Source organism: Mustelus asterias, unplaced genomic scaffold (assembly GCF_964213995.1).
Source record: "Mustelus asterias unplaced genomic scaffold, sMusAst1.hap1.1 HAP1_SCAFFOLD_97, whole genome shotgun sequence".
Taxonomy (NCBI): domain Eukaryota; kingdom Metazoa; phylum Chordata; class Chondrichthyes; order Carcharhiniformes; family Triakidae; genus Mustelus; species Mustelus asterias.
The window spans coordinates 742,276-766,702 of NW_027590145.1; the positions used below are offsets into that span (position 1 = coordinate 742,276).

General features: G+C 50.5%; 1 protein-coding gene across 1 annotated transcript in view; it reads left to right on the top strand.

Moving 5' to 3' along the window:
• Positions 1 to 7,559: 7,559 nt before the first annotated feature.
• zfpl1 (zinc finger protein-like 1) overlaps positions 7,560 to 24,427 on the top strand; it is a 19,955-nt gene continuing 3,087 nt past the window's right edge. The window contains 10 exon segments of the mRNA XM_078202809.1: positions 7,560 to 7,759; positions 12,190 to 12,301; positions 14,584 to 14,777; positions 15,181 to 15,256; positions 19,991 to 19,998; positions 20,249 to 20,339; positions 20,342 to 20,401; positions 22,131 to 22,272; positions 24,347 to 24,390; positions 24,393 to 24,422. Of these exon segments, the coding sequence (XP_078058935.1) occupies positions 7,658 to 7,759; positions 12,190 to 12,301; positions 14,584 to 14,777; positions 15,181 to 15,256; positions 19,991 to 19,998; positions 20,249 to 20,339; positions 20,342 to 20,401; positions 22,131 to 22,272; positions 24,347 to 24,390; positions 24,393 to 24,422 (859 nt within the window). The 5' untranslated portion in view covers positions 7,560 to 7,657.

The window sequence follows — 24,427 nt, forward strand, 5'->3', positions numbered from 1 at the left end:
ACCCATTGGCCGGCGCCGGCCCCGCCCCCTCGCGCCCCATTGACCCTCACCACCACCCCCGCCCCCCGCCGCCCATTGGCTGCCCCACCACAATGATCCTGATTGGCTGGACCTCGGACCCCCGCACCCGATTGGGCGCAGCCTCCAAACCCGCACCGTCCATTGGCTGACGGCGAACAATGCCTCCCGCTCCTGATTGGCTGCCCCCGGCGCAGCACCTGATTGGTCGGTCCCTCTTCTCCCCGCCCACATTCCGCGCCCATTGGCTGCCTGGCAACTACCCCCTCGCTCCTGATTGGCCAAGACCGACTTTGCATCTGATTGGCCGTCCCCTCACCCCCGAGCCCTCCATTGGCCGCACATCAATGCCGCCCGCCCCTGATTGGTCGAATCCAGCCTCGCAGCCGATTGGATAGTTCCCCTCCCCTCAGTCCGCGTCGATTGGCTCCCTGACGGCAAGGCCTTCGCCTCTGACTGGTCATGGGATGATCTCGCAGCTGATTGGCTGTTCCCTCACTCACCCGCACCGCCCATTGGCTGCCTCACTGCCCTCCACCCTCCCCCGATTGGCCCGTTTTTCCACCCCTCGCATGCCGATTGGCTCGTTCCCCTGTCCATCACCGGCTCTTGCCTTTCTGATTGGCCGCTCGCCGGGCGGCGCCCTTGATGCCCACCGGCTGCATCCTGATTGGGTGCGGGAGGCACAGCCTGGCCTCTGATTGGGTAAAGTGGGGGGTGGGTGGGGGACAAACTCTGGAGCCCCATTGGCCAAGGTGGCTATCCATCAGGGGGAGTTGCTGAGGCAATGGCGTAGTAGGGCAGCCAGCCCCGCCCTCATTTAAAGGGGCAGGCACCCTTCCTTGGATGGCAGCAGTGTGTACCATCTACAAGATGCACTGCAGCGACTCGCCAAGGCTCCTTCAACTGCACCTTCCAAACCCGCCACCTCTACCACCTAGAAGGACAAGGGGGGGGCAGCAGACACATGGGGAACACCCCCACCTGCAAGTTCCCCCTCCGAGCCACTCACCATCCCGACTTGGAAATATATCGGCCGTTCCTTCACTGTGGCTGGGGTCAAAATCCTGGAACTCCCTCCCTAACAGCACTGTGGGTGTACCTACACCACACGGGGACTGACTGATGTCCAATCACAATCCTGGAACTCCCTCCCTAACAGCACTGTGGGTGTACCTACCCCACACGGGGACTGACTGATGTCCAATCACAATCCTGGAATGTCCTCCCTAACAGCACTGTGGGTGTACCTACACCACACACGGGGACTGACTGATGTCCAATCACAATCCTGGAACTCCCTCCCTAACAGCACTGTGGGTGTACCTACACCACACATGGGGACTGCAGAGGGTTCAAGATGGCAGCTCACCCACCACCTTCTCAAAGGGACAATTAGGGATGGAGAATAAAGCCTGGGCCTGGCCATCGAGGCCCGCATCCCTTAAACAAATTGGCTATTTGCTCGATTGTTTCCTGTAATGGGGATGTTGTCTTGTGAGGGCAAACTGAGTCGAGAATAGAGGTCTATCTTCCTTGGAGTTTACAACTTGGAGCGGTGATCTCATGGAAGCATATAGAATTCTTAAAGGGTTTAAAGTGGTGGCACAGTGGTTAGCACTGCTGCCTCACAGCGCCAGGGACCCAAGTTCGATTACAGCCTCGGGTGTGTGTGGTGTTTGTACATTCTCCCTGTGTCTGCGTGTTTCCTCCGGGTGCTCCGGTTTCCTCCTACAGTCCAAAGATGTGCAGGTTAGGAGGATTGGCCATGCTAAATTGCCCTTTAGTGTCCAAAGATGTGTAGGTTAGGTGGATTGGCCATGCTAAATTGCCCCTTAGTGTCCAAAGATGTGCAGGTTAGGTGGATTGGCCATGCTAAATTGCCCCTTAGTGTCCAAAGATGGGTGGGTTAGGTGGATGTGTCTGCGTGTTTCCTCCGGGTGCTCAGGTTTCCTCCTACAGTCCAAAGATGTGCAGGTTAGGAGGATTGGCCATGCTAAATTGCCCTTTAGTGTCCAAAGATGGGTGGGTTAGGTGGATTGGCCATGCTAAATTGCCCCTTCGTGTCCAAAGATGTGTAGGTTAGGTGGATTGGCCATGATAAATTGCCCCTTTGTGTCCAAAGATGTGCAGGTTAGATGGATTGGCCATGCTAAATTGCCCCTTAGTATCCAAAGATGTGTAGGTTAGGTGGATTGGCCATGCTAAATTGCCCCTTAGTGTCCAAAGATGTGCAGGTTAGATGGATTGGCCATGCTAAGTTGCCCCTTAGTGTCCAAAGATGTGCAGGTTCGGGAGAATTAGGGGATACAGGGATAGGGTCTGGCAAAGATGCTCTGTCAAGTTAAAGTTAAAAAGTTTATTTATTAGTCAGAAGTAAGGCTTATTTTAACACTGCACTGAAATTCCCCGAGTCGCCACACCCCGGCGCCTGTTCGGGTCAATGCACCCTAATCAGCACGTCTTTGAAAGTGTGGAAGGAAACCCACGCAGACACGGGGAGAACGTGCAAACTCCGCACAGACAGTGATCCAAGCCGGGAATCGAACCCGGGTCCCTGGCGCTGTGAGGCAGCAGCGCTAACCCACTGTGCCGCCGTGCCGCCTGTCGGGGAGTCAGTGCAGATTCAATGGGCTGAATGGCCTCCTTTTGTGTTTCAGGGATTCTATGACCAGAATCTCCGAGTTTAACTCATTAGCCATGGAAGGAGAGATTGGAACACGGATCAATGGGTTGATAATCCGCTTCGGAAAACCTTCCCCCACTATCCCCTTCCCACCCCCAACAGCCACGGGTGCAAGATACGCTATCCTCCCCACCCTGCCCCCCCCATTTGGCAATGTTTTGTATCTGGTGAAGGGAAATGTCAAAAGAAAGGGACACTAAAACACAATGGGGGCCATTTTCCCTGCAGTGCGGCGGGGCTAGGAGACATGAGCAGAGGCCGGTTACTGGGTTTAGGGGCTTCCGCTGGGCGCCACGGCCTCTGGGCCCTGGATTTTCTGCCAGTGGGATTGGGGCTGCGGGGGTGGGGATGTTGGGGGAGGGGTGGGGTGGTTGCCAGTGGCGGGCGGGGCGGGGAAGGGGTGCAGAATCGGGAGATCGGGACTGCCAAGGGGATGGGGGGGAGATGCGGGTGGCAGGAATGGAGGTAGGGGGTAGATCAAGGTAGGTTGGGGGTTGGGTGGGGGGTTGACGTCAGGGTTCACCCGGAGACATCCGGGAGGCCAGTGATCAGGGCGCGGGGTGGGGAAAGGGTGGGGGGGGGGGAGGTCGGAGGGGCAGCGAGGCGGGTTTGCAGGGCTGGTCAGCGATCAGGAGGCCGGCAGTGCGGGGCCACTGGGCATGCGCCAATCTCGGCGCCGACAGATCGGCACGTGCCCAATGGCCCACTCTGCGCTGTGCTGCCAGCTTCTCCAGCGGGAATGGGCCCCGACCTCTGATTGTCAGCGCGATTCTCCCTGGGGCACTCTGCAGTGCTCGGAGTGTGAGAGATTCATTTTGAAACTCCGCTGGAAAAAAAAAGCAGCGCTCCCGTTTTTACGCAAATTCGGCGCTCCGAATTTTTTTGGGAGAACCCCGACCAATATTTTGCAACAGAAATAGCAACAGGAAATGCTGGAAAACCTCAGCGGGTCTGACAGCATCTGTGGAGAGAGAATGGAGCCGACGCTTCGAGTCTTGATGACACTTGGTCATCTTGTTATGTTCTTGAGGTGGATCCTGGGCATGGAGAGATTTTCTTATGAGGAGAGGTTGAGTAGGTTTGGGGCCTGTACGTCCGACGGAAGAAGGTGGAAGAGAGAATGTCCCGGGGTGCGTGGGCTCCTTGATTATGCCGGCTGCTTTTCCCCGAGGCAGCGGGAAGTGTAGACGGAGTCAATGGATGGGAGGCTGGTTTGGGTTTAGGACTGGACTTCGTTCACAACCCTTTGTAGTTTCTTGCGGTCTTGGGTAGAGCAAGAGCCCCAGACCAAGCTGTGATACATCCAGAAAGAATTCTTTCTATGGTAACATTCTCGCCACACAGATTCCAGGCAATGACCATCTCCAGTAAGAGACACTCTAACCACCGCCCCTTGGCATTCAATGGTGTAACCATCACTGAATCCCCCACTGTCAACATCCTTGGGGTTACCATTGACCAGAAACTCAACTGGACTCACCACATAAACACTGTGGCTACAAGAGCAGGTCAGAGGCTAGGAATCCTGCGGAGAGTAACTCACCTCCTGACTCCCTTCCCAAAGCCTGTCCACTGGGAATCCTGCAGAGAGTAACTCACCTCCTGACTCCCCCCAAAGCCTGTCCACTGGGAATCCTGCAGCGAGTAACTCACCTCCTGACTCCCCCCAAAGCCTGTCCACTGGGAATCCTGCGGAGAGTAACTCACCTCCTGACTCCCCCCAAAGCCTGTCCACTGGGAATCCTGCGGAGAGTAACTCACCCCCTGACTCCCCAGAGCCTATCCACCATCTACAAGGCACAAGTCAGGAGTGTCCTGGAATACTCCCCACTTGCCTGGATGGGTGAAGCTCCAACAACACTCAAGAAGCTCGACACCATCCAGGACAAAGCAGCCCCGCTCGATCGACACGCTAACCACAAACACTCACTCCCTCCACCACCGACGCTCAGTAGCAGCAGTGTGTACCATCTACAAGATGCACTGTAGCAATTCACCAAAGATCCTTAGACAGCACCTTCCAAACCCAAGACCACTTCCATCTCAAAGGACAAGGGCAGCAGATACATGGGGAACACCACCACCTGCAAGTTCCCCCTCCGAGCCACTCGCCATCCTGACTTGGAAATATATCGGCCGTTCCTTCACAGTCGCTGGGGTCAAAATCCTGGAACTCCCTCCCTAACGGCATTGTGGGTCAACCCACAGCACGTGGACTGCAGCGATTCAAGAAGGCAGCTCACCATCACCTTCTCAAAGGGCAACTAGGGATGGACAATAAATGCTGATGTGGAGATGCTGGCGTTGGGCTGGGGTAAACACAGTAAGAAGTCTCACAACACCAGGTTAAAGTCCAACAGGTTTATTTGGTAGCAAAAGCCACAAGCTTTCGGAGCGCTGCCCCTTCGTCAGGTGAGTGGGAGTTCTGTTCACAAACAGGGCATATAAAGACACAAACTCAATTTACAAAATAATTTGGTTGGAATGCGAGTCTTTACAGGTAATCAAGTCTCAAAGGTACAGACAATGTGAGTGGAGAGAGGGTTAAGCACAGGTTAAAGAGATGTGTATTGTCTCCAGACAAGACAGTTAGTGAGATTTTGCAAGCCCAGGCAAGTCGTGGGGGTTACAGATAGTGTGACATGAACCCAAGATCTCGGTTGAGGCCGTCCTCATGTGTGCAGAACTTGGCTATCAGTTTCTGCTCAGCGACTCTGCGCTGTCGTGAAGGCCGCCTTGGAGAACGCTTACCCGAAGATCAGAGGCCGAATGCCCGTGACCGCTGAAGTGTTCCCCAACAGGAAGAGAACACTCTTGCCTGGTGATTGTCGAGCGGTGTTCATTCACCCGCTGTCGCAGCGTCTGCATGGTCTCCCCAATGTACCATGCTGTTCTGGAGACAATACACATCTCTTTAACCTGTGCTTAACGCTCTCTCCACTCACATTGTCTGTACCTTTGAGACTTGATTACCTGTAAAGACTCACATTCCAACCATTATCTTGTAAATTGAGTTTGTGTCTTTACATGCCCTGTTTGTGAACAGAACTCCCACTTACCTGACGAAGGGGCAGCGCTCTGAAAGCTAGTGGCTTTTGCTACCAAATAAACCTGTTGGACTTGAACCTGTTGGACTTTAACCTGGTGTTATGAGACAATAAATGCTGACTCAGCCAGCGACGCCCATGTCCCACGAATGAATAAAAAAAATTATGTATACAGTATATAGAATTATTAACACAGTATAATGTAACAGTGTGTGTGGGGATTATTCACACAGTATAATGATTTATAAATATAATTATACATATATAGAACATAGAACATTACAGCGCAGTACAGGCCCTTCGGCCCTCGATGTTGCGCCGACCAATGAAACCAATATAAAGCCCCTCTAATCTACACTATTCCAATATCATCCATATGTTTATCCAATAACCATTTGAATGCTCTATATATAGTATATATGAAGTTGAATATTTATATAAAGTATACATTATTTAAACAGTATAATGATTTATAAAGTATATATAACTGTTCATATGGTATAATGATGTATAAATATTTATATAATAATTATATAATTAATTATACATATATAATTTGTATGAAGTTATGTATTTATATAAGTATAAATAATTATTCACACAGTATAATGATTTATAAATATAATTAGTTATATAATTACAATTATATAGTTTCAGATATAATTAAACATATATGATATATAAAGTTCTATATTGATATAAAGTATATATAATTATTTAGAGTATAATGATTTCTAAACATTATTATTTATATAATTACAATGATATGGTTTTAGATACAATTATACATATATAATATATAATGTTATATATTGATATAAAGTATATACAGCTATTCACACAGTATAATGATTTATATTATTATTTATATAATTATAGAGCTATAGAGTTTTAGGTACAATTATACATATATAATATATAAAGTTATATATTGATATAAAATATATATAATTATTCACACAGTATAATGATTTATATTATTATTTATATAATTATAGAGCTATAGAGTTTTAGGTACAATTATACATATATAATATATAAAGTTATATATTGATATAAAATATATATAATTATTCACACAGTATAATGATTTATATTATTATTTATATAATTATAGAGCTATAGAGTTTTAGGTACAATTATACATATATAATATATAAAGTTATATATTGATATAAAATATATATAATTATTCACACAGTATAATGATTTATATTATTATTTATATAATTATAGAGCTATAGAGTTTTAGGTACAATTATACATAGATAATATATAAAGTTATATATTGATATAAAATATGTATAATTATTCACACAGTATAATGATTTATATTATTATCTATATAATTATAGAGCGATATATAGTTTTAAATATATAAAGTTATATATTGATATACTGTATATACAGTTATTCATACAGTATAATGATTTATATTATTATTTATATAATTATAGAGCTCTGGGGTTTTAGTTATAATTATACATATTGATATATAAAGTTATATATTGATATAGTATATATAATTATTTACAGAGTATAATGATTTATAAACATAATTTATATAATTACAATGATATGGTTTTAGATATAATTATACATATATAATATATAAAGTTATATATTGATATAAAGTATATATAATTATTCACACAGTATGATGATTCACATCATGATTCACACAGTGATATGAGGGAAGGGTAGGAACTAAAATCTCCCGGTCACATTGTGGCGCGCCCGGGGCTTCCCGGGGGGGGGGGGGGGGAAGCTGGGGATGGACCGGTGACGTCATCAGTGTGCGCTGCCACAGCCCGGAAGAGACGTGGCAGCGGGCCCGGGGCCTGGGAGCGGGGCAGACAGAGAGGCCGAGAGCGGCGGCCGCCGCAGCAGCCCCCAGCCGCGCACCATGGGCCTGTGCAAATGCCCCAAGCGCCGGGTCACCAACCTCTTCTGCTACGAGCACCGCGTCAACGTGTGCGAGCACTGCCTCATCTCCCGCCACTACAAGGTAGGAGAGGCCTGAGGCCTACACCCCAGGGCTGGGGAGAGGGAGGGAAGGAGGCAGCCCCAGCACAGCCCCAGCACAGCCCCAGCACAGCCCCAGCACAGCCCCAGCACAGCCCCAGCACAGCCCCAGCACAGCCCCAGCACTCCCTATAGAGCCCAGGCTGGGGACACAGCGCTCACTGTGCTGCCAATACCATTATACAGTAAGAAGTTTAACAACACCAGGTTAAAGTCCAACAGGTTTATTTGGTAGCAAAAGCCACACAAGCTTTCGGAGCTGCAAGCCTCTTCTTCAGGTGAGTGGGAGTTGATTCCCACTCACCTGAAGAAGGGGCTTGCAGCTCCGAAAGCTTGTGTGGCTTTTGCTACCAAATAAACCTGTTGGACTTTAACCTGGTGTTGTGAAACTTCTTACTGTGTTTACCCCAGTCCAACGCCGGCATCTCCACATCATGAATACCATTATACACACTGTGTAAATAATTATATACACTCCCTATAGAGCCCAGGCTCGGGTCGCAGCACTCAGTGTTATATTAAAGTGTCTACAGAATCATCTCTGCTTCATAATTGTGAGTCCATCAAGAGAACTGCAGAATTAAGCCAAAGGGCTCTATTCCAGCATCACGGGAGCAGTAGTCTTTGCTGTGTTGAACTAGTTTAATGGGTTTTGTCTGTGGAAGGTTTTGGTTTGATTGGAACATGGTAGATATATTTCTTAAGGGTTATACCTTATAGTGGTTGTTTTGTGTCTTGTTTGTAGTTGATAAACGTTCTTGCTAATTTTCTTAGTATACATGTTAACTATATTCTTAAATAAACGGCTGCGGAAAGGCGCTTCGAGGGGGATCTGCACACTGAGGTAATATGGGCTGAGGTTAGAAATAGGAAAGGAGCGGTCACGTTGTTAGGAGTTTACTATAGGCCCCCAAATAGTAATAGAGATGTGGAGGAAGAAATTGCTAAGCAGATTATGGATATGTGTGGGGGGTCACAGGGTAGTTGTCATGGGAGACTTTAACTTTCCAAATATTGATTGGAACCTTTGTCGGTCAAATAGTTCGGATGGGGCAGTTTTTGTGCAGTTGTGTGCAGGAGGGTTTCCTGACACAATATGTGGATAGGCCGACAAGAGGTGAGGCCACATTGGATTTGGTACTGGGAAATGAACCGGGCCAAGTGTTAGATTTGGTTGTGGGAGAGCACTTTGGAGATCGTGACCACAATTCGGTGTCTTTTGTTATTGCAATGGAGAGGGATAGGGCCGTACGGCAGGGCAAGGTTTACAATTGGGGGAGAGGTAATTATGATGCGATTAGGCAAGAATTAGGGGGCATAAGTTGGGAACAGAAACTGTCAGGGAAAGGCACTGATGAAAAGTGGAACTTTTTCAAGGAACAAATACTGTGTGTCCTTGATACGTATGTCCCTGTCAGGCAGGGAGGAAATGGCCGAGTGAGGGAACCATGGTTCACGAAAGAGGTGGAATGTCTTGTGAAAAGGAAGAGGGAAGCTTCTGTAGGGATGAGGAAACAAGGTTCAGATGGCTCGATTGAGGGTTACAAGTTAGGAAGGAACGAGCTGGAAAAGGGGCTTAGGAGAGCTAGGAGGGGACATGAGAAGTCCTTGGCGGGTCGGATCAAGGAAAACCCCAAGGCTTTTTACTCTTATGTGAGGAATAAAAGAATGGCCAGGGTGAGGTTAGGGCCGGTCAAGGACAGTAGTGGGAACTTGTGTGTGGAGTCAGTAGAGATAGGCGAGGTGATGAATGAATACTTTTCTTCAGTGTTCACCAAGGAGAGGGGCCATGTTTTTGAGGAAGAGAAGGTGTTACAGGCTAATAGGCTGGAGGAAATAGATGTTCGGAGGGAGGATGTCCTGGCAGTTTTGAAAAAACTGAAGGTCGATAAGTCCCCTGGGCCTGATGAAATATATCCTAGGATTCTTTGGGAGGCAAGGGATGAGATTGCAGAGCCTTTGGCTTTGATCTTTGGGTCCTCGCTGTCCACAGGGATGGTGCCAGAGGACTGGAGAATGGCGAATGTTGTTCCTCTGTTTAAGAAAGGGAATAGAAATGACCCTGGTAATTATAGACTGGTTAGTCTTACTTTGGTGGTTGGTAAATTGATGGAAAAGATCCTTAGGGATGGGATTTACGACCATTTAGAAAGATGCGGATTAATCCGGGATAGTCAGCACGGATTCGTGAAGGGCAAGTCGTGCCTCACAAATTTGATTTAATTTTTTGAGGAGGTAACTAAGTGTGTTGATGAAGGTAAGGCAGTTGATGTCATATACATGGATTTTAGTAAGGCGTTTGATAAGGTCCCCCATGGTCGGCTTATGATGAAAGTGAGGAGGTGTGGGATAGAGGGAAAGTTGGCCGATTGGATAGGTAACTGGCTATCTGATCGAAGACAGAGGATGGTGGTGGATGGAAAATTTTCGGATTGGAAGCAGGTTGCTAGCGGAGTGCCACAGGGATCAGTGCTTGGTCCTCTGCTCTTTGTGATTTTTATTAATGACTTAGAGGAGGGGGCTGAAGGGTGGATCAGTAAATTTGCTGATGACACCAAGATTGGTGGAGTAGTGGATGAGGTGGAGGGCTGTTGTAGGCTGCAAAAAGACATAGATGGGATGCAAAGCTGGGCTGAAAAATGGCAATTGGAGTTTAACCCTGATAAATGTGAGGTGATTCATTTTGGTAGAACTAATTTAAATGTGGATTACAGGGTCAAAGGTAGGGTTCTGAAGACTGGAGGAACAGAGAGATCTTGGGGTCTATATCCACAGATCTCTAAAGGTTGCCACTCAAGTGGATAGAGCTGTGAAGAAGGCCTATAGTGTGTTAGCTTTTATTAACAGGGGGTTGGAGTTTAAGAGCCGTGGGGTTATGCTGCAACTGTACAGGACCTTGGTGAGACCACATTTGGAATATTGTGTGCAGTTCTGGCCACCTCACTATAAGATGGATGTGGAAGCGCTGGAAAGAGTGCAGAGGAGATTTACCAGGATGCTGCCTGGTTTGGAGGGTAGGTCTTATGAGGAAAGGTTGAGAGAGCTAGGGCTGTTCTCTCTGGAGCGGAGGAGGCTGAGGGGAGACTTAATAGAGGTTTATAAAATGATGAAGGGGATAGATCGAGTGAACGTTCAAAGACTATTTCCTCGGGTGGATGAATCTATTACAAGGGGGCATAACTATAGTGTTCATGGTGGGAGATACAGGAAGGATATCAGAGGTAGGTTCTTTACGCAGAGAGTGGTTGGGGTGTGGAATGGACTGCCTGCAGTGATAGTGGAGTCAGACACTTTAGGAACATTTAAGCGGTTATTGGATAGGCACATGGAGCACACCAGGATGATAGGGAGTGGGATAGCTTGATCTTGGTTTCAGATAAAGCTCGGCACAACATCGTGGGCCGAAGGGCCTGTTCTGTGCTGTACTGTTCTATGTTCTAAACTTTGTTTGATAAAAGCTCCCTGGTGGGTCAGTTGAATCATACCTCAAGTGGAACACATCATGCTTATCCTATCCAAATTCAAGATGCAAAACTTAGTTTCTGACCTGAACCACAACAGTGGGCCAGATGCACATTTTCCCCGTGTCTGCGTGGGTTTCCTCCGGGTGCTCGGGTTTCCTCCCATGCTGCAAAGATGTGCAGGTTAGGTGGATTGGCCATGCTAAATTGCCCCTTAGTGTCCAAAGATGTGCGGGTTAGGTGGATTGGCCATGCCAAATTGTCCCTTAGTGTCCAAAGATGTGCAGGTTAGGTGGATTGGCCATGCTAAATTGCCCCTTAGTGTCCAAACATGTTCAGGTTAGGGGGATTATACATGGGAAGTGTGTAGGGTTACGGGGATAAGGCCTGGGTGAGAATCTCTGTCGGAGGGTCGGTGCGTACCCGATGGACCAAATGGCCTCCCTCTGCACTGCAGGGATTTTATGAATCTATATTCTATGCTCAAAGGGTAAATCTGGAGCAATGTCCCTGGGCGAGTTGGCAGTGAGCAGAATAAAGTTTATTTGAAGTTTATTTATTAGTGTCACAAGTAAGGCTTACATTAACACCGCAATGAAGTTACTGTGAAAATCCCTCTAGTCGCCCACACTCCGGCGCCTGTTCGGGCAACACTGAGGGAGAATTTAGTGCCCTAACCAGCCTCGTCTTTCGGACTGTGGGAGGAAACCGGAGCCCCCGGAGGAAACCCACGCAGACACGGGGAGAACGTGCAGACTCCACACAGACAGTGAGCCGAGGCCGGGGATCGAACCCAGGTCCCTGGCGCTGTGAGGCAGCAGCGCTAACCCACTGTGCCATTCTTATGTGTGAATCCTCAGAATCTTTGGGGCATTCGGGCCGGCATTGTGTGGGGAATCGTTGCAGCGGTGTCCTGATGTGTTTTAACACTGCTTCCTGTTGTTCCTTCCAGTGCGTTGTCATGTCGTACCTACAGTGGCTCCAAGACAGCGATTACAATTCCAACTGTAGCCTGTGCAATACTCCGCTTACAGACGAGGACACCATCCGGTTAATTTGCTACGGTGAGTGCCGTCCTGGCCTCTTATTGATCTGTTTGAGGTTTCCTAAATCATTCGCAGGGTGTGGTCTCTCTGGCCGGACCCAGCACTCATCCCCACATCCCTAATTGCCCCCTTGAGAAGATGGTGGATGAGCCGCCATCTTGAAGCCGCTGCAGTCCCCGTGTGGTGTAGGTACACCCACAGTGCTGTTAGGGAGGGAGTTCCACAATTGTGATTGGACATCAGTCAGTCCCCGTGTGGGGTAGGTACAGCCACAGTGCTGTTAGGGAGGGAGTTCCAGGATTGTGATTGGATATCAGTCAGTCCCCGTGTGTGGAGTAGGTACACCCACAGTGCTGTTAGGGAGGGAGTTCCAGGATTGTGATTGGATATCAGTCAGTCCCCGTGTGGTGTAGGTACACCCACAATGCTGTTAGGGAGGGAGTTCCACAATTGTGATTGGACACCAGTCAGTCCCTGTGTGGTGTAGGTACACCCACCGTGCTGTTAGGGAGGGAGTTCCAGGATTGTGATTGGACATCAGTCAGTCCCCGTGTGGGGTAGGTACACCCACAGTGCTGTTAGGGAGGGAGTTCCAGGATTGTGATTGGATATCAGTCAGTCCCCGTGTGGTGTAGGTACACCCACAGTGCTGTTAGGGAGGGAGTTCCAGGATTGTGATTGGACATCAGTCAGTCCCCGTGTGTGGAGTAGGTACACCCACAGTGCTGTTAGGGAGGGAGTTCCAGGATTGTGATTGGACATCAGTCAGTCCCCGTGTGGTGTAGGTACACCCACTGTGCTGTTAGGGAGGGAGTTCCAGGATTGCGATTGGACATCAGTCAGTCCCAGTGTGGTGTAGGTACATCCACAGTGCTGTTCGGGAGGGAGTTCCAGGATTGTGATTGGACATCAGTCAGTCCCGTGTGTGGTGTAGGTACACCCACAGTGCTGTTAGGGAGGGAGTTCCAGGATTTTGACCCCAGCCACAGTGAAGGAACGGCCGATATATTTCCAAGTCGGGATGGTGAGTGGCTCGGAGGGGGGAACTTGCAGGTGGGGGTGTTCCCCATGTGTCTGCTGCCCCCCCCTTGTCCTTCTAGGTGGTAGAGGTGGTGGGTTTGGAAGGTGCTGTTGAAGGAGCCTTGGCGAGTCGCTGCAGTGCATCTTGTAGATGGTACACACTGCTGCCACTGTGCGTCGGTGGTGGAGGGAGTGAGTGTTTGTGGTCAGCGTGTCGATCGAGCGGGGCTGCTTTGTCCTGGATGGTGTCGAGCTTCTCGAGTGTTGTTGGGAGCCGCACTCATCCAGGCTGGTGAGGCTTTGTATAGATTTGGCTTCGCATATTCTGCGCAGTGTTTGATTTATTATTGTCATGTGTATTGGGATACAGTGAAAAGTATTGTTTCTTGCGCGCTATACAGACAAAGCATACCGTTCATAGAGAAGGAAAGGAGAGGGTGCAGAATGTAGTGTTACAGTCACAGCTAGGGTGTAGAGAAAGATCAACTTAATGCAAGGTAGGTCCATTCAAAAGTCTGACAGCAGCAGGGAAGAAGCTGTTCTTGAGTCGGTCGGTGCGTGACCTCAGACTTTTGTATCTTTTTCCCGACGGAAGAAGGTGGAAGAGAGAATGTCCGGGGTGCGTGGGGGGGGGGTTCTTGATTATGCTGCCTGCTTTTTCCCGAGGCAGCGGGAAGTGTAGACAGAGTCAATGGATGGGAGGCTGGTTTGCGTGATGGATTGGGCTACATTTACGACCTTTCGTAGTTCTTTGCGGTCTTGGGCAGAGCAGGAGCCCCATACCAAGCTGTGATACAACCAGAAACGATGCTTTCTATGGTGCATCTGTAAAAGTTGGTGAGAGTCGTAGCTGACATGCCAAATTTCCTTCGCCTCCTGAGAAAGTAGAGGCGTTGGTGGGGCTTTCTTAACTATAGTGTCGGCATGGGGGGGACCAGGACAGGTTGTTGGTGATCTGGACACCTAAAAACTTGAAGCTCTCGACCCTTTCTACTTCATCCCTGTTGATGTAGACAGGGGCATGTCTCCACTTCCTGAAGTCGATGACAATCTCCTTCGTTTTGTTGACATTGAGGGAGAGATTATTGTGGCCGCACCAGTTCACCAGATTCTCTGTCTCATTCCCGTACTCTGTCTTGTCATGGTTTGAGATTGGACTCACTACAGGATACGGGGGGGTACTTGATACGTTGCAGCATTCCACTGTTCTAATTCCTGATTGTTTCCACTCCCTGTTTCCCGATCTTCCCCCCCTCTTTCCCTGCTCCGTCTTCACACAGACATTTTCCACTGGTCCTGCCTGAACAAGCTAGCCGCACAGTTGCCGAGGAACACCGCCCCGGCCGGTTACCAGTGCCCGATGTGCAAGGGGCCCGTCTTCCCGCCCGCCAACACCGCCAGCCCGGTGGCCAACGTGCTGAAGGAGAAGCTATCCACGGTGAACTGGGCGCGTGCCGGCCTCGGCCTCCCGCTGGTAAGGAGCCTCCGCCTTCCCCTGCTTGCTTGGGTGGGGGGGGGGGGGGGTGCTTGGGAATTGGGAATCCCCCCCCGCGTCCTGCACTCGCGTGCGGGTCCCTCGGTGTCTGATTGCTGTGCCCCAGCAGAGCAGCCTCTCTCCTGAGGCTACCGCGCGCCCCACACGGTCGAATAGCAGGCGTCGGCGTGCGAGTGGACCACCTGGGTGAGACCCCCCCCATCCCTCTTCGAGGGAGATAGCCCAGTCAACGAGTAAGGGGTTCGGTGCGAGCTGGTGTATTCTGACCCCCCCCCCCGGCGCCCGCCTGCCGGGGTGCCACATTGTCCGAAGCGCCCTCTCGATCTCCTGCCTCAGCCTTTCCTGACTCTGTGCTTTTGTTTTATCTCCTGTCCGACACCAGATCGATGAAATCCAACCCGCCCAGGACCAGGAGTCGCTGGATAGCACCGACTACGCTGACTGGTCCGCCCTCCCCGGTAAGTTGCCTCTGTGGCCCTCTGCGTTCCCCCGACTGCGTCTCGGGCCAGTGCGCGCGGTGTGGTATCCCCTCCCGTCCCGCCCTGAATATCACCTCCGAGCCCACTCTGCTCCCCCCCCGCGCACCTCCTACCCTAGCCCACCCCCTCGGCTCTGTCCCCTCTGCACTGAGACGGCACAGTGGTTGGCGCTGCTGCCTCACTGCGCCAGGGACCCGGGTTCAATTCCCGGCTCGGGTCACTGTCTGTGTGGAGACTGCACATTCTCCCCGTGTCTGCGTGGGTTTGCTCCGGTTTCCCCTCACTGTCCAGGGATGTGCGGGTTAGGGGGACTGGCCATGATAAATTGCCCCGTTAGTGTCAGGGGGACTAGCTGGGGTAAATGCATGGGGTTATGGGGATAAGGTCTGGATGGGATTGTGGTCGGTGCAGATTCGATGGGCCGAATGGCCTCCTCCTACACTGTAGCATTCCGTGATTTCAGAGATCCTTCGGCCCATCACTCCCTTGCCAAGGTTGGGCCTGATGTTGAGGCGGATTCTGCAGAGGGAGCCGGTGCGTCCGTAAGGGACGGTGAAGCTGTTCCCGGTGAGGGCGGCACAGTGGGTTAGCACTGCTGCCTCACAGCGCCAGGGACCCGGGTTCGATTCCCGGCTCGGGTCACCGTCTGTGTGGAGTCTGCACGTTCTCCCCGTGTCTGCGTGGGTTTCCTCCGGGTGCTCCGGTTTCCCCCACAGTCCAAAGATGTGCAGGTTAGGTGGATTGGCCATGCTAAATTGCCCCTTCGTGTCCAAAGATGTGTAGGTTAGGTGGATTGGCCATGCTAAATTGCCCCTTAGTATCCAAAGACTTTAACTTTCCAAATATTGATTGGAACCTTTGTAGGTCAAATAGTTCGGATGGGGCAGTTTTTGTGTAGTGTGTGCAGGAGGGTTTCCTGACACAATATGTGGATAGGCCGACAAGAGGTGAGGCCACATTGGATTTGGTACTGGGAAATGAACCGGGCCAAGTGTTAGATTTGGTTGTGCACTTTGGAGATAGTGACTACAATTCGGTGTCTTTTGTTAATTGCAATGGAGAGGGATAGGGCCGTACGGCAGGGCAAGGTTTACAATTGGGGGAGAGGTAATTATGATGCGATTAGGCAAGAATTAGGGGGCATAAGATGGGAACAGAAACTGTCAGAGAAAGGAACTAATGAAAAGTGGAACTTTTTCAAGGAACAAATACTGGATGTCCTTGATAGGTATGTCCCTGTCAGGCAGGGAGGAAATGGCCGAGTGAGGGAACCATGTTTCACGAAAGAGGTGGAATGTCTTGTGAAAAGGAAGAGGGAAGCTTCTGTAGGGATGAGGAAACAAGGTTCAGATGGCTTGATTGAGGGTTACAAGTTAGCCAGGAATTAGCTGAAAAAGGGGCTTAGGAGAGCTAGGAGGGGACATGAGAAGTCCTTGGCGGGTCGGATCAAGGAAAACCCCAAGGCTTTTTACTCTTATGTGAGGAATAAAAGAATGACCAGGGTGAGTTTAGGGCCGGTCAAGGACAGTAGTGGGAACTTGTGTATGGAGTCAGTAGAGATAGGCGAGGTGATGAATGAATACTTTTCTTCAGTGTTCACCAAGGAGAGGGGCCATGTTTTTGAGGAAGAGAAGGTGTTACAGGCTAATAGGCTGGAGGAAATAGTTGTTCGGAGGGAGGATGTACTGGCAGTTTTGAATAAACTGAAGGTCGATAAGTCCCCTGAGCCTGATTAAATATATCCTAGGATTCTTTGGGAGGCAAGGGATGAGATTGCAGAGCCTTTGGCTTTGATCTTTGGGTCCTCACTGTCCACGGGGATGGTGCCAGAGGACTGGAGAATGGCGAATGTTGTTCCTCTGTTTAAGAAAGGGAATAGAAATGACCCTGGTAATTATAGACCGGTTAGTCTTCGGTGGTTGGTAAATTGATGGAAAAGGTCCTTAGGGATGGGATTTACAACCATTTAGAAAGATGCGGATTAATCCGGGATAGTCAGCACGGATTCGTGAAGGGCAAGTCGTGCCTCACAAATTTGATTTAATTTTTTGAGGAGGTAACTAAGTGTGTTGATGAAGGTAGGGCAGTTGATGTCATATACATGGTTTTTAGTAAGGCGTTTGATAAGGTCCCCCATGGTCGGCTTATGATGAAAGTGAGGAGGTGTGGGATAGAGGGAAAGTTGGCAGATTGGATAGGTAATTGGCTGTCTGATCGAAGACAGAGGGTGGTGGTGGATGGAAAATTTTCGGACTAGAGGCAGGTTGCTAGCGGAGTGCCACAGGGATCAGTGCTTGGTCCTCTGCTCTTTGTGATTTTTATTAATGACTTAGAGGAGGGGGCTGAAGGGTGGATCAGTAAATTTGCTGATGACACCAAGATTGGTGGAGTAGTGGATGAGGTGGAGGGCTGTTGTAGGCTGCAAAGAGACATAGATAGGATGCAAAGCTGGGCTGAAAAATGGCAAATAGAGTTTAACCCTGATAAATGTGAGGTGATTCATTTTGGTAGGACTCATTTAAATGTGGATTACAGGGTCAAAGGTAGGGTTCTGAAGACTGTGGAGGAACAGAGAGATCTTGGGGTCCATATCCACGGATCTCTAAAGGTTGCCACACAAGTGGATAGAGGTGTGAAGAAGGCCTATAGTGTGTTAGCTTTTATTAACAAGGGGTTGGAGTTTAAGAGCCATGGGGTTATGCTGCAACTGTACAGGACCTTGGTGAGACCACATTTGGAATATTGTGTGCAGTTCTGGTCACCTCACTATAAGAAGGATGTGGAAACGCTGGAAAGAGTGCAGAGGAGATTTACCAGGATGCTGCCTGGTTTGGAGGGTAGGTCTTATGAGGAAAGGTTGAGGGAGCTGGGCCTGTTCTCTCTGGAGCGGAGGAGACAGAGGGGAGACTTAATAGAGGTTTATAAAATGATGAAGGGGATAGATACAGTGAACGTTCAAAGACTATTTCCTCGGGTGGATGGAGCTATTACAAGGGGGCATAACTATAGGGTTCATGGTGGGAGATATAGGAAGGATATCAGAGGTAGGTTCTTTACGCAGAGAGTGGTTGGGGTGTGGAATGGACTGCCTGCAGTGATAGTGGAGTCAGACACTTTAGGAACATTTAAGCGGTTATTGGATAGGCACATGGAGCACACCAGGATGATAGGGAGTGGGATAGCTTGATCTTGGTTTCAGATAAAGCTCGGCACAACATCGTGGGCCGAAGGGCCTGTTCTGTGCTGTAATATTCTATGTTCTATGTGCAGTTTAGGGGGATTGGCCGTGCTAAATTGCCCCTTAGTGTCCAAAGATGTGCAGGTTAGGGGGATTGGCCATGCTAAATTGTCCCTTAGTGTCCAAAGATGTGCAGTTTAGGGGGATTGGCCATGCTAAATTGCCCCTTAGTGTCCAAAGATGTGCAGGTTAGGTGGATTGGCCATGCTAAATTGCCCCTTAGTGTCCAAAGATGTGCAGGTTGGGTGGGTTGGCCATGCTAAGTTCTCCCTCAGTGTACCCGAACAGGCGCCGGAGTGTGGCGACTGGGGGATTCTCACAGTAACTTCATTGCACTGTGAATGTAAGCTGACGTGTGACACTGATAAATGAACTTAAAAACTTTAAACTTAAACCACAAGTTCTCCAGTTGGTATTTGACCCCCTGGATATGGAAAGTTCGTGTTTACTTTCTTGTTTGGAGGCAGAAGATTGGCGGAGTTGCGGATAGTGCCGGGGATTGTCAGAGGATGCAATAGGATATAGATAGATTGGAGACTTGGGCACAGAGACGGCAGATGGAGTTTAATCTGCAAGGGTGATGCATTTTGGAGGATCAAATTTGGGTGTGAATTATACTGTAAATGGCAGAACCCCGAGGAACATTAACATACAGAGGGATCTGGGCGTGCAGGTCCACAGTTCCCTAAAAGTGGCAGCACAGGTGGTTAAGGTGGTTACGAAGGCACGCTTGCCGTCATCAGCCGGGACATTGAGTCCAAGAGTTGGGAAATCATGTTGCGGCTATATAACACCTTGGTTAGGCCGCATTTGGAGCATTGCGTGCAGTTCTGGTCACCACACTAGCAGGAGGAAGCTTTGGAGAGAGCGCAGAGAAGGTTCACCAGGATGTTGGCCTGGTCTCGAGGGTGTCGGCTATGAGGAGAGGTTGGATAAACTGGGATTGTTTCCACTGGAAAGACGTAGGCTGAGGGGGAGACCTGGTCTACAAAATGATGAGAGGCACAGACAGGGTGGATAGTCAGAGGCTTTTCTCCAGGGTGGAAGCGTCAATTACAAGGGGGGGGGGCACAGGTTCAAGGTGAGAGGGGGGAAGTCTAAGGGAGATGTGCGGGGAAGTTTTTCACGCAGGAGGTGGTGGGTGCCTGGAACGCGCTGCCAGAGGAGGTGGTGGAAGCGGGAACATTAGCAACATTTAAGAGGCATCGGGATGGGTCCATGATTAGGGAGGGAATCGAGGGATACGGACCGAGTGAGGGGCAGAAGGGTTTATTTTTAGTTAGGGCATCATGATCGGCACGGAGGGCCTGTTCCTGTGCTGCACTGTTCTTTGGTTAGTGTCGGATACAAGGTTCTATATAGCTGCAACATGATTTCCCAACTCTTGTACCCAATGTCCCGGTCGATGAAGGCAAGCACGCCTTCGTAACCACCTGTGTTGCCACTTTTAGGGAACTGTGGACCTGCACGCCCAGATCCCTCTGTAAGTTCATGTTTCTCAGGGTTCTGCCATTTACAGTATAATTCACACCTAAATTTGATCCTCCAAAATGCATTAGTCCGGATTAAACTCCATCTGCCGTCTCTGTGCCCAAGTCTCCAATCTATCTCTATCCCGTCGTATCCTCTGACAACCCCCGGCTGATTTCCTCTTGCTGCTGTGACCATGCCCCGGTTCCCCGTTACCTCACGAGCCTGTCCCCCCCGCCCTCTCTCTCCCCCTCCAGATCCAGCTCGGACGATTCCATACACGGACCCAGTCGTACCCCTCGGGCCCCGGCTTCGCTCCGCTGAAGGACTACGGGACGGACCTGAACAACGGGGGGTGAAGGAGGGCCACGCGGTGGTGAACATGATGCCTGAGAACGAGTCCATCACCCTGACAGGTGAGTCTCGCAGGCGGGGGTGGAGATGGGGCTGTGACGCTCCGCCTAGTCGAATAGCCGTGAAGAATTGCACCTCCTGGTGGGGGAAAAGATTCTGAGTGCGAGCGGAGGGGAGGGATGGGAGAACGTGTGGGTGGAGGAGAGACAGACGCAGGACCCTGTCTGGGTTGAGACGCTTGCTCCGGTCCCCGTAAATAGCCCACTGAAGACAGGCGGGACCATCGTCCTCTTGACTCCCTCCACAGGCCGTTTCGTTCGGGGAACCTGGTCAAGCCAGATTTGAATTGTTAAGCCCGTCCTGGGCAAGGGGTGTCTTTTTTTTTTTTCCTCCCCCAGTCGAATAGCCGGCTGACCTTTGCTGAGGTAGGGAAGGCCTTTCCCGATGGGGGAGAGGCAGTGAGGAGTGGGGCCCGTCGCTCCTGGTCGGATCCCACGGCGCGGAGAGGGATTTAAATGTAAGAAATGCTTCAACAGGTGGGCTTCAGCGCTGGTTTCTAACCCGGTCCCCTCGACCTCGAGTGTTCCCCGTTTTCACTTCCCCCTCCCCGTTCAGCATCCATCGAAACACAGAAACTAGAAGCAGGAGGAGGCCATTCAGCCCTTCCAGCCTGCTCCCCCATTCATTTTGATCGTGACTGATCATAAAATTCCCCCCCCCCATATCCCTTGATCCGAGTGGCACAGCGGGTTAGCACTGCTGCCTCACAGCGCCAGCGACCCAGGTTCGATTCCCGGCTCGGGTCATTGTCTGTGTGGAGTCTGCACGTTCTCCCCCGAGTCTGCGTGGGTTTCCTCCGGGTGCTCCGGTTTCCTCCCACAGTCCGAAAGACATGCCAGTTAGATGCTGAACTTCTCCCTCAGTGTTACCCGAACAGGCGCCGGAGTGTGGCGACTGGGGGATTTTCACAATAACTTCATTGCAGTGTTTCTGTAAGCCTTACTTGTGACACTAATAAACAAACTTAATCACATTGAAAGCTACAAGGTACTCAAAGGACACACAGGGGGAGATGTGGTAAGACGTGTCCACCCTTGGTTGGGGAGTCGAGAACCAGGGGGCACAATTTCAAAATAAGGGGGAAGCCAATTAGGACAGAGATAGGAGAGATTTTCTTCACACAGAGGGTGGTGAATACAGTCATAGAGGTTTACAGCGTGGAAACAGGCCCCTCGGCCTAACTTGGCCATGCTAAATTGCCCCTTAGTGTCCAAAGATGTGTAGCTCAGGTGAATTGACCATGTTAAATTGTCCTTAGTATTCAAAGATGTGCAGGTTAGGTGGATTGGCCAAGTGTCTGGGGATTAGCATGCATATGGGATCGGGTCTGGGTGGGATTGTGGTCCGTGCAGGCTCGATGGGCCAAATGGCCGCCTCCTGTGCTGTAGGGATTCTACGAATAGGCAAAAGAATATTGAGATACGGACCAAGGGCAGGAATGAATTGAATTTGGCGTCATGTTCGGCCTAACATTGTGGGCTGAAGGGCCTGTTCTGGGCTCTAAGTGGACGATCAGTCATGGCTCCATTGAATGGGGGAGCAGGCCCGAGGAGGGGGGCCGAATGGCCTTTACTGCTCTTCCTGCGATCCCAGTTCTGCCATTCCAGGGGGCGGGATCGATCTTCCATCCGTGTCACGTTGACATTGTTCTCCCCCCTTGCTTTTGCACACTCTACGTCCTAACTCGAACCATCTGCCCCCCCTCACCCCCAACAACATTCTTCCTTCCAGGAAGCTCCCTGGCCTCTTCTCCGCGAAAGATCTACGACACCATCGCACGGGAGGCGGCAAAACCCACGGCAACGCAGATCGACTTCGACGATGACAAGTATCGACGGCGCCCGGCGCTCAGCTGGTTTGCACGATGGTTCAAGTAAGCACGGGGTTAGATACAGAGTAAAGCTCCCTCTACACTGTCCCCCATCAAACACTCCCAGGACAGGTACAGCACGGGGTTAGATACAGAGTAAAGCTCCCTCTACACTGTCCCCCATCAAACACTCCCAGGACAGGTACAGCACGGGGTTAGATACAGAGTAAAGCTCCCTCTACACGTCCCCATCAAACACTCCCAGGACAGGTACAGCACGGGGTTAGATACAGAGTAAAGCTCCCTCTGCACTGCCCCCCATCAAACACTCCCAGGACAGGTACAGCACGGGGTTAGATACAGAGTAAAGCTCCCTCTACACTGCCCCCCATCAAACACTCCCAGGACAGGTACAACACGGGGTTAGATTCAGAGTAAAGCTCCCTCTACACTGTCCCCATCAAACACTCCCAGGACAGGTACAGCACGGGGTTAGATACAGAGTAAAGCTCCCTCTACACTGCCCCCCATCAAACACTCCCAGGACAGGTACAGCACGGGGTTAGATACAGAGTAAAGCTCCCTCTACACTGTCCCCCATCAAACACTCCCAGGACAGCTACAGCACGGGGTTAGATACAGAGTAAAGCTCCCTCTACACTGTCCCCATCAAACACTCCCAGGACAGCTACAGCACGGGGTTAGATACAGAGTAAAGCTCCCTCTACACTGTCCCCATCAAACACTCCCAGGACAGGTACAGCTCGGGGTTAGATACAGAGTAAAGCTCCCTCGACACTGTTCCCCCATCAAACACTTCCGGGACAGGAGAATTTTTTTTTCTTGGCCTCAGAAAGAGGTGGGTTTGGGGCGGTGGGGGGGGGGGGGGGGGGGGGGTGAATATTTATTTGGCGTTGAGGTAGATGGAATCTCGTTGGGTGGACGGGAACGTGGGATTTGAACCTAAACACATCAGCTGCGATCTCATCGACAGGAGGAGCAGGCTCGAGTGGCCTTACTCCCGCTCCCGTCCGACCCCTTTGCGTCCAGGCTGCCTTCCCGTTCCCCGCCCTCCAGTCTCTGGCCGGGAATCCCACTCTTATTTAACAGCTGACAAGTACGAAACACATTACACACTTTAAAATTACAAACCAGGATACAATCTGGCAATAAATTATTAAAAATAACACCTGATATAACACAATACATCAACATTAAACATGCCATCTTTAACACAACAACACAAACCAACATAGCTCAACAGCTAGTGTGCATTGCGAGTTAGCCTGTAATCCCCATGGTGCGGAGGGAGGCCGTTCGGCCCCTCGGGTTCTGTACTGTCTCCCCGGCAGCGGCAGAGTAGGGGCTGTGTTTCCTGGTGGGATGGAAAGGCGGGGGAAGCAGTGTGGGCGCTGCTTGAAGGCGAGGGCGAGGTGGGCGGGGGGTGCTTTCCCACGGGGCGGTGGCGATCGAGATCCGGAATGCGCCACCCCAGTGGCAGCTTCAGTCCTGTGTAAACCCCCTCCCCCTTGGATTGTATCCCGACACCTCCTCATAGAGCCGTAGCGGTTTAAAGTTAAAGTTTATTTATTCACTTCACAAGTAAAGCTGACATTGACACTGCAATGAAGTTACTGTGAAAATCCCCTGGTCGCCCACACTCTGGCGCCTGTTCGGGTAACGCTGAGGGAGAATGTAGCACCCTAACCAGCACGTCTTTCAGACTGTGGGAGGAAACCGGAGCACCCGGAGGAAACCCACGCAGACCGGGGAGAACGTGCAGACTCCGCACAGATAGTGACCCAAGCCGGGAATCGAACCCGGGTCCCTGGCGCTGAGGCAGCAATGCTAACCACTGTGCCACCCCAAAGAATTTCTGGTGGGTCTTGAACCTGGAGCCTCTGGGTTAGTAGCCCAGTGACATAGAGGTTTACAGCATGGAAACAGGCCCTTCGGCCCAACTTGTCCATGGCGCCACCTTTTTTTTAAACCCCCTAAGCTAGTCCCAATTGCCCACGTTTGGCCCATATCCCTCTATACCCATCGTACCATGTAACTGTCTAAACGCTTCCTCTGTTTATGTTTCCTTCTCTCCCCGCTTCCCCCCCCCCCCCCCTCCCTCCCGCCCCCGGGACAGGAACGCCAGCGGATCGAGGAAGCAGCCCCTGTCGCGGTTCCAGCGCTTGCCTTCATCCTGCTGGTGGGGGTCCTGGGTTTC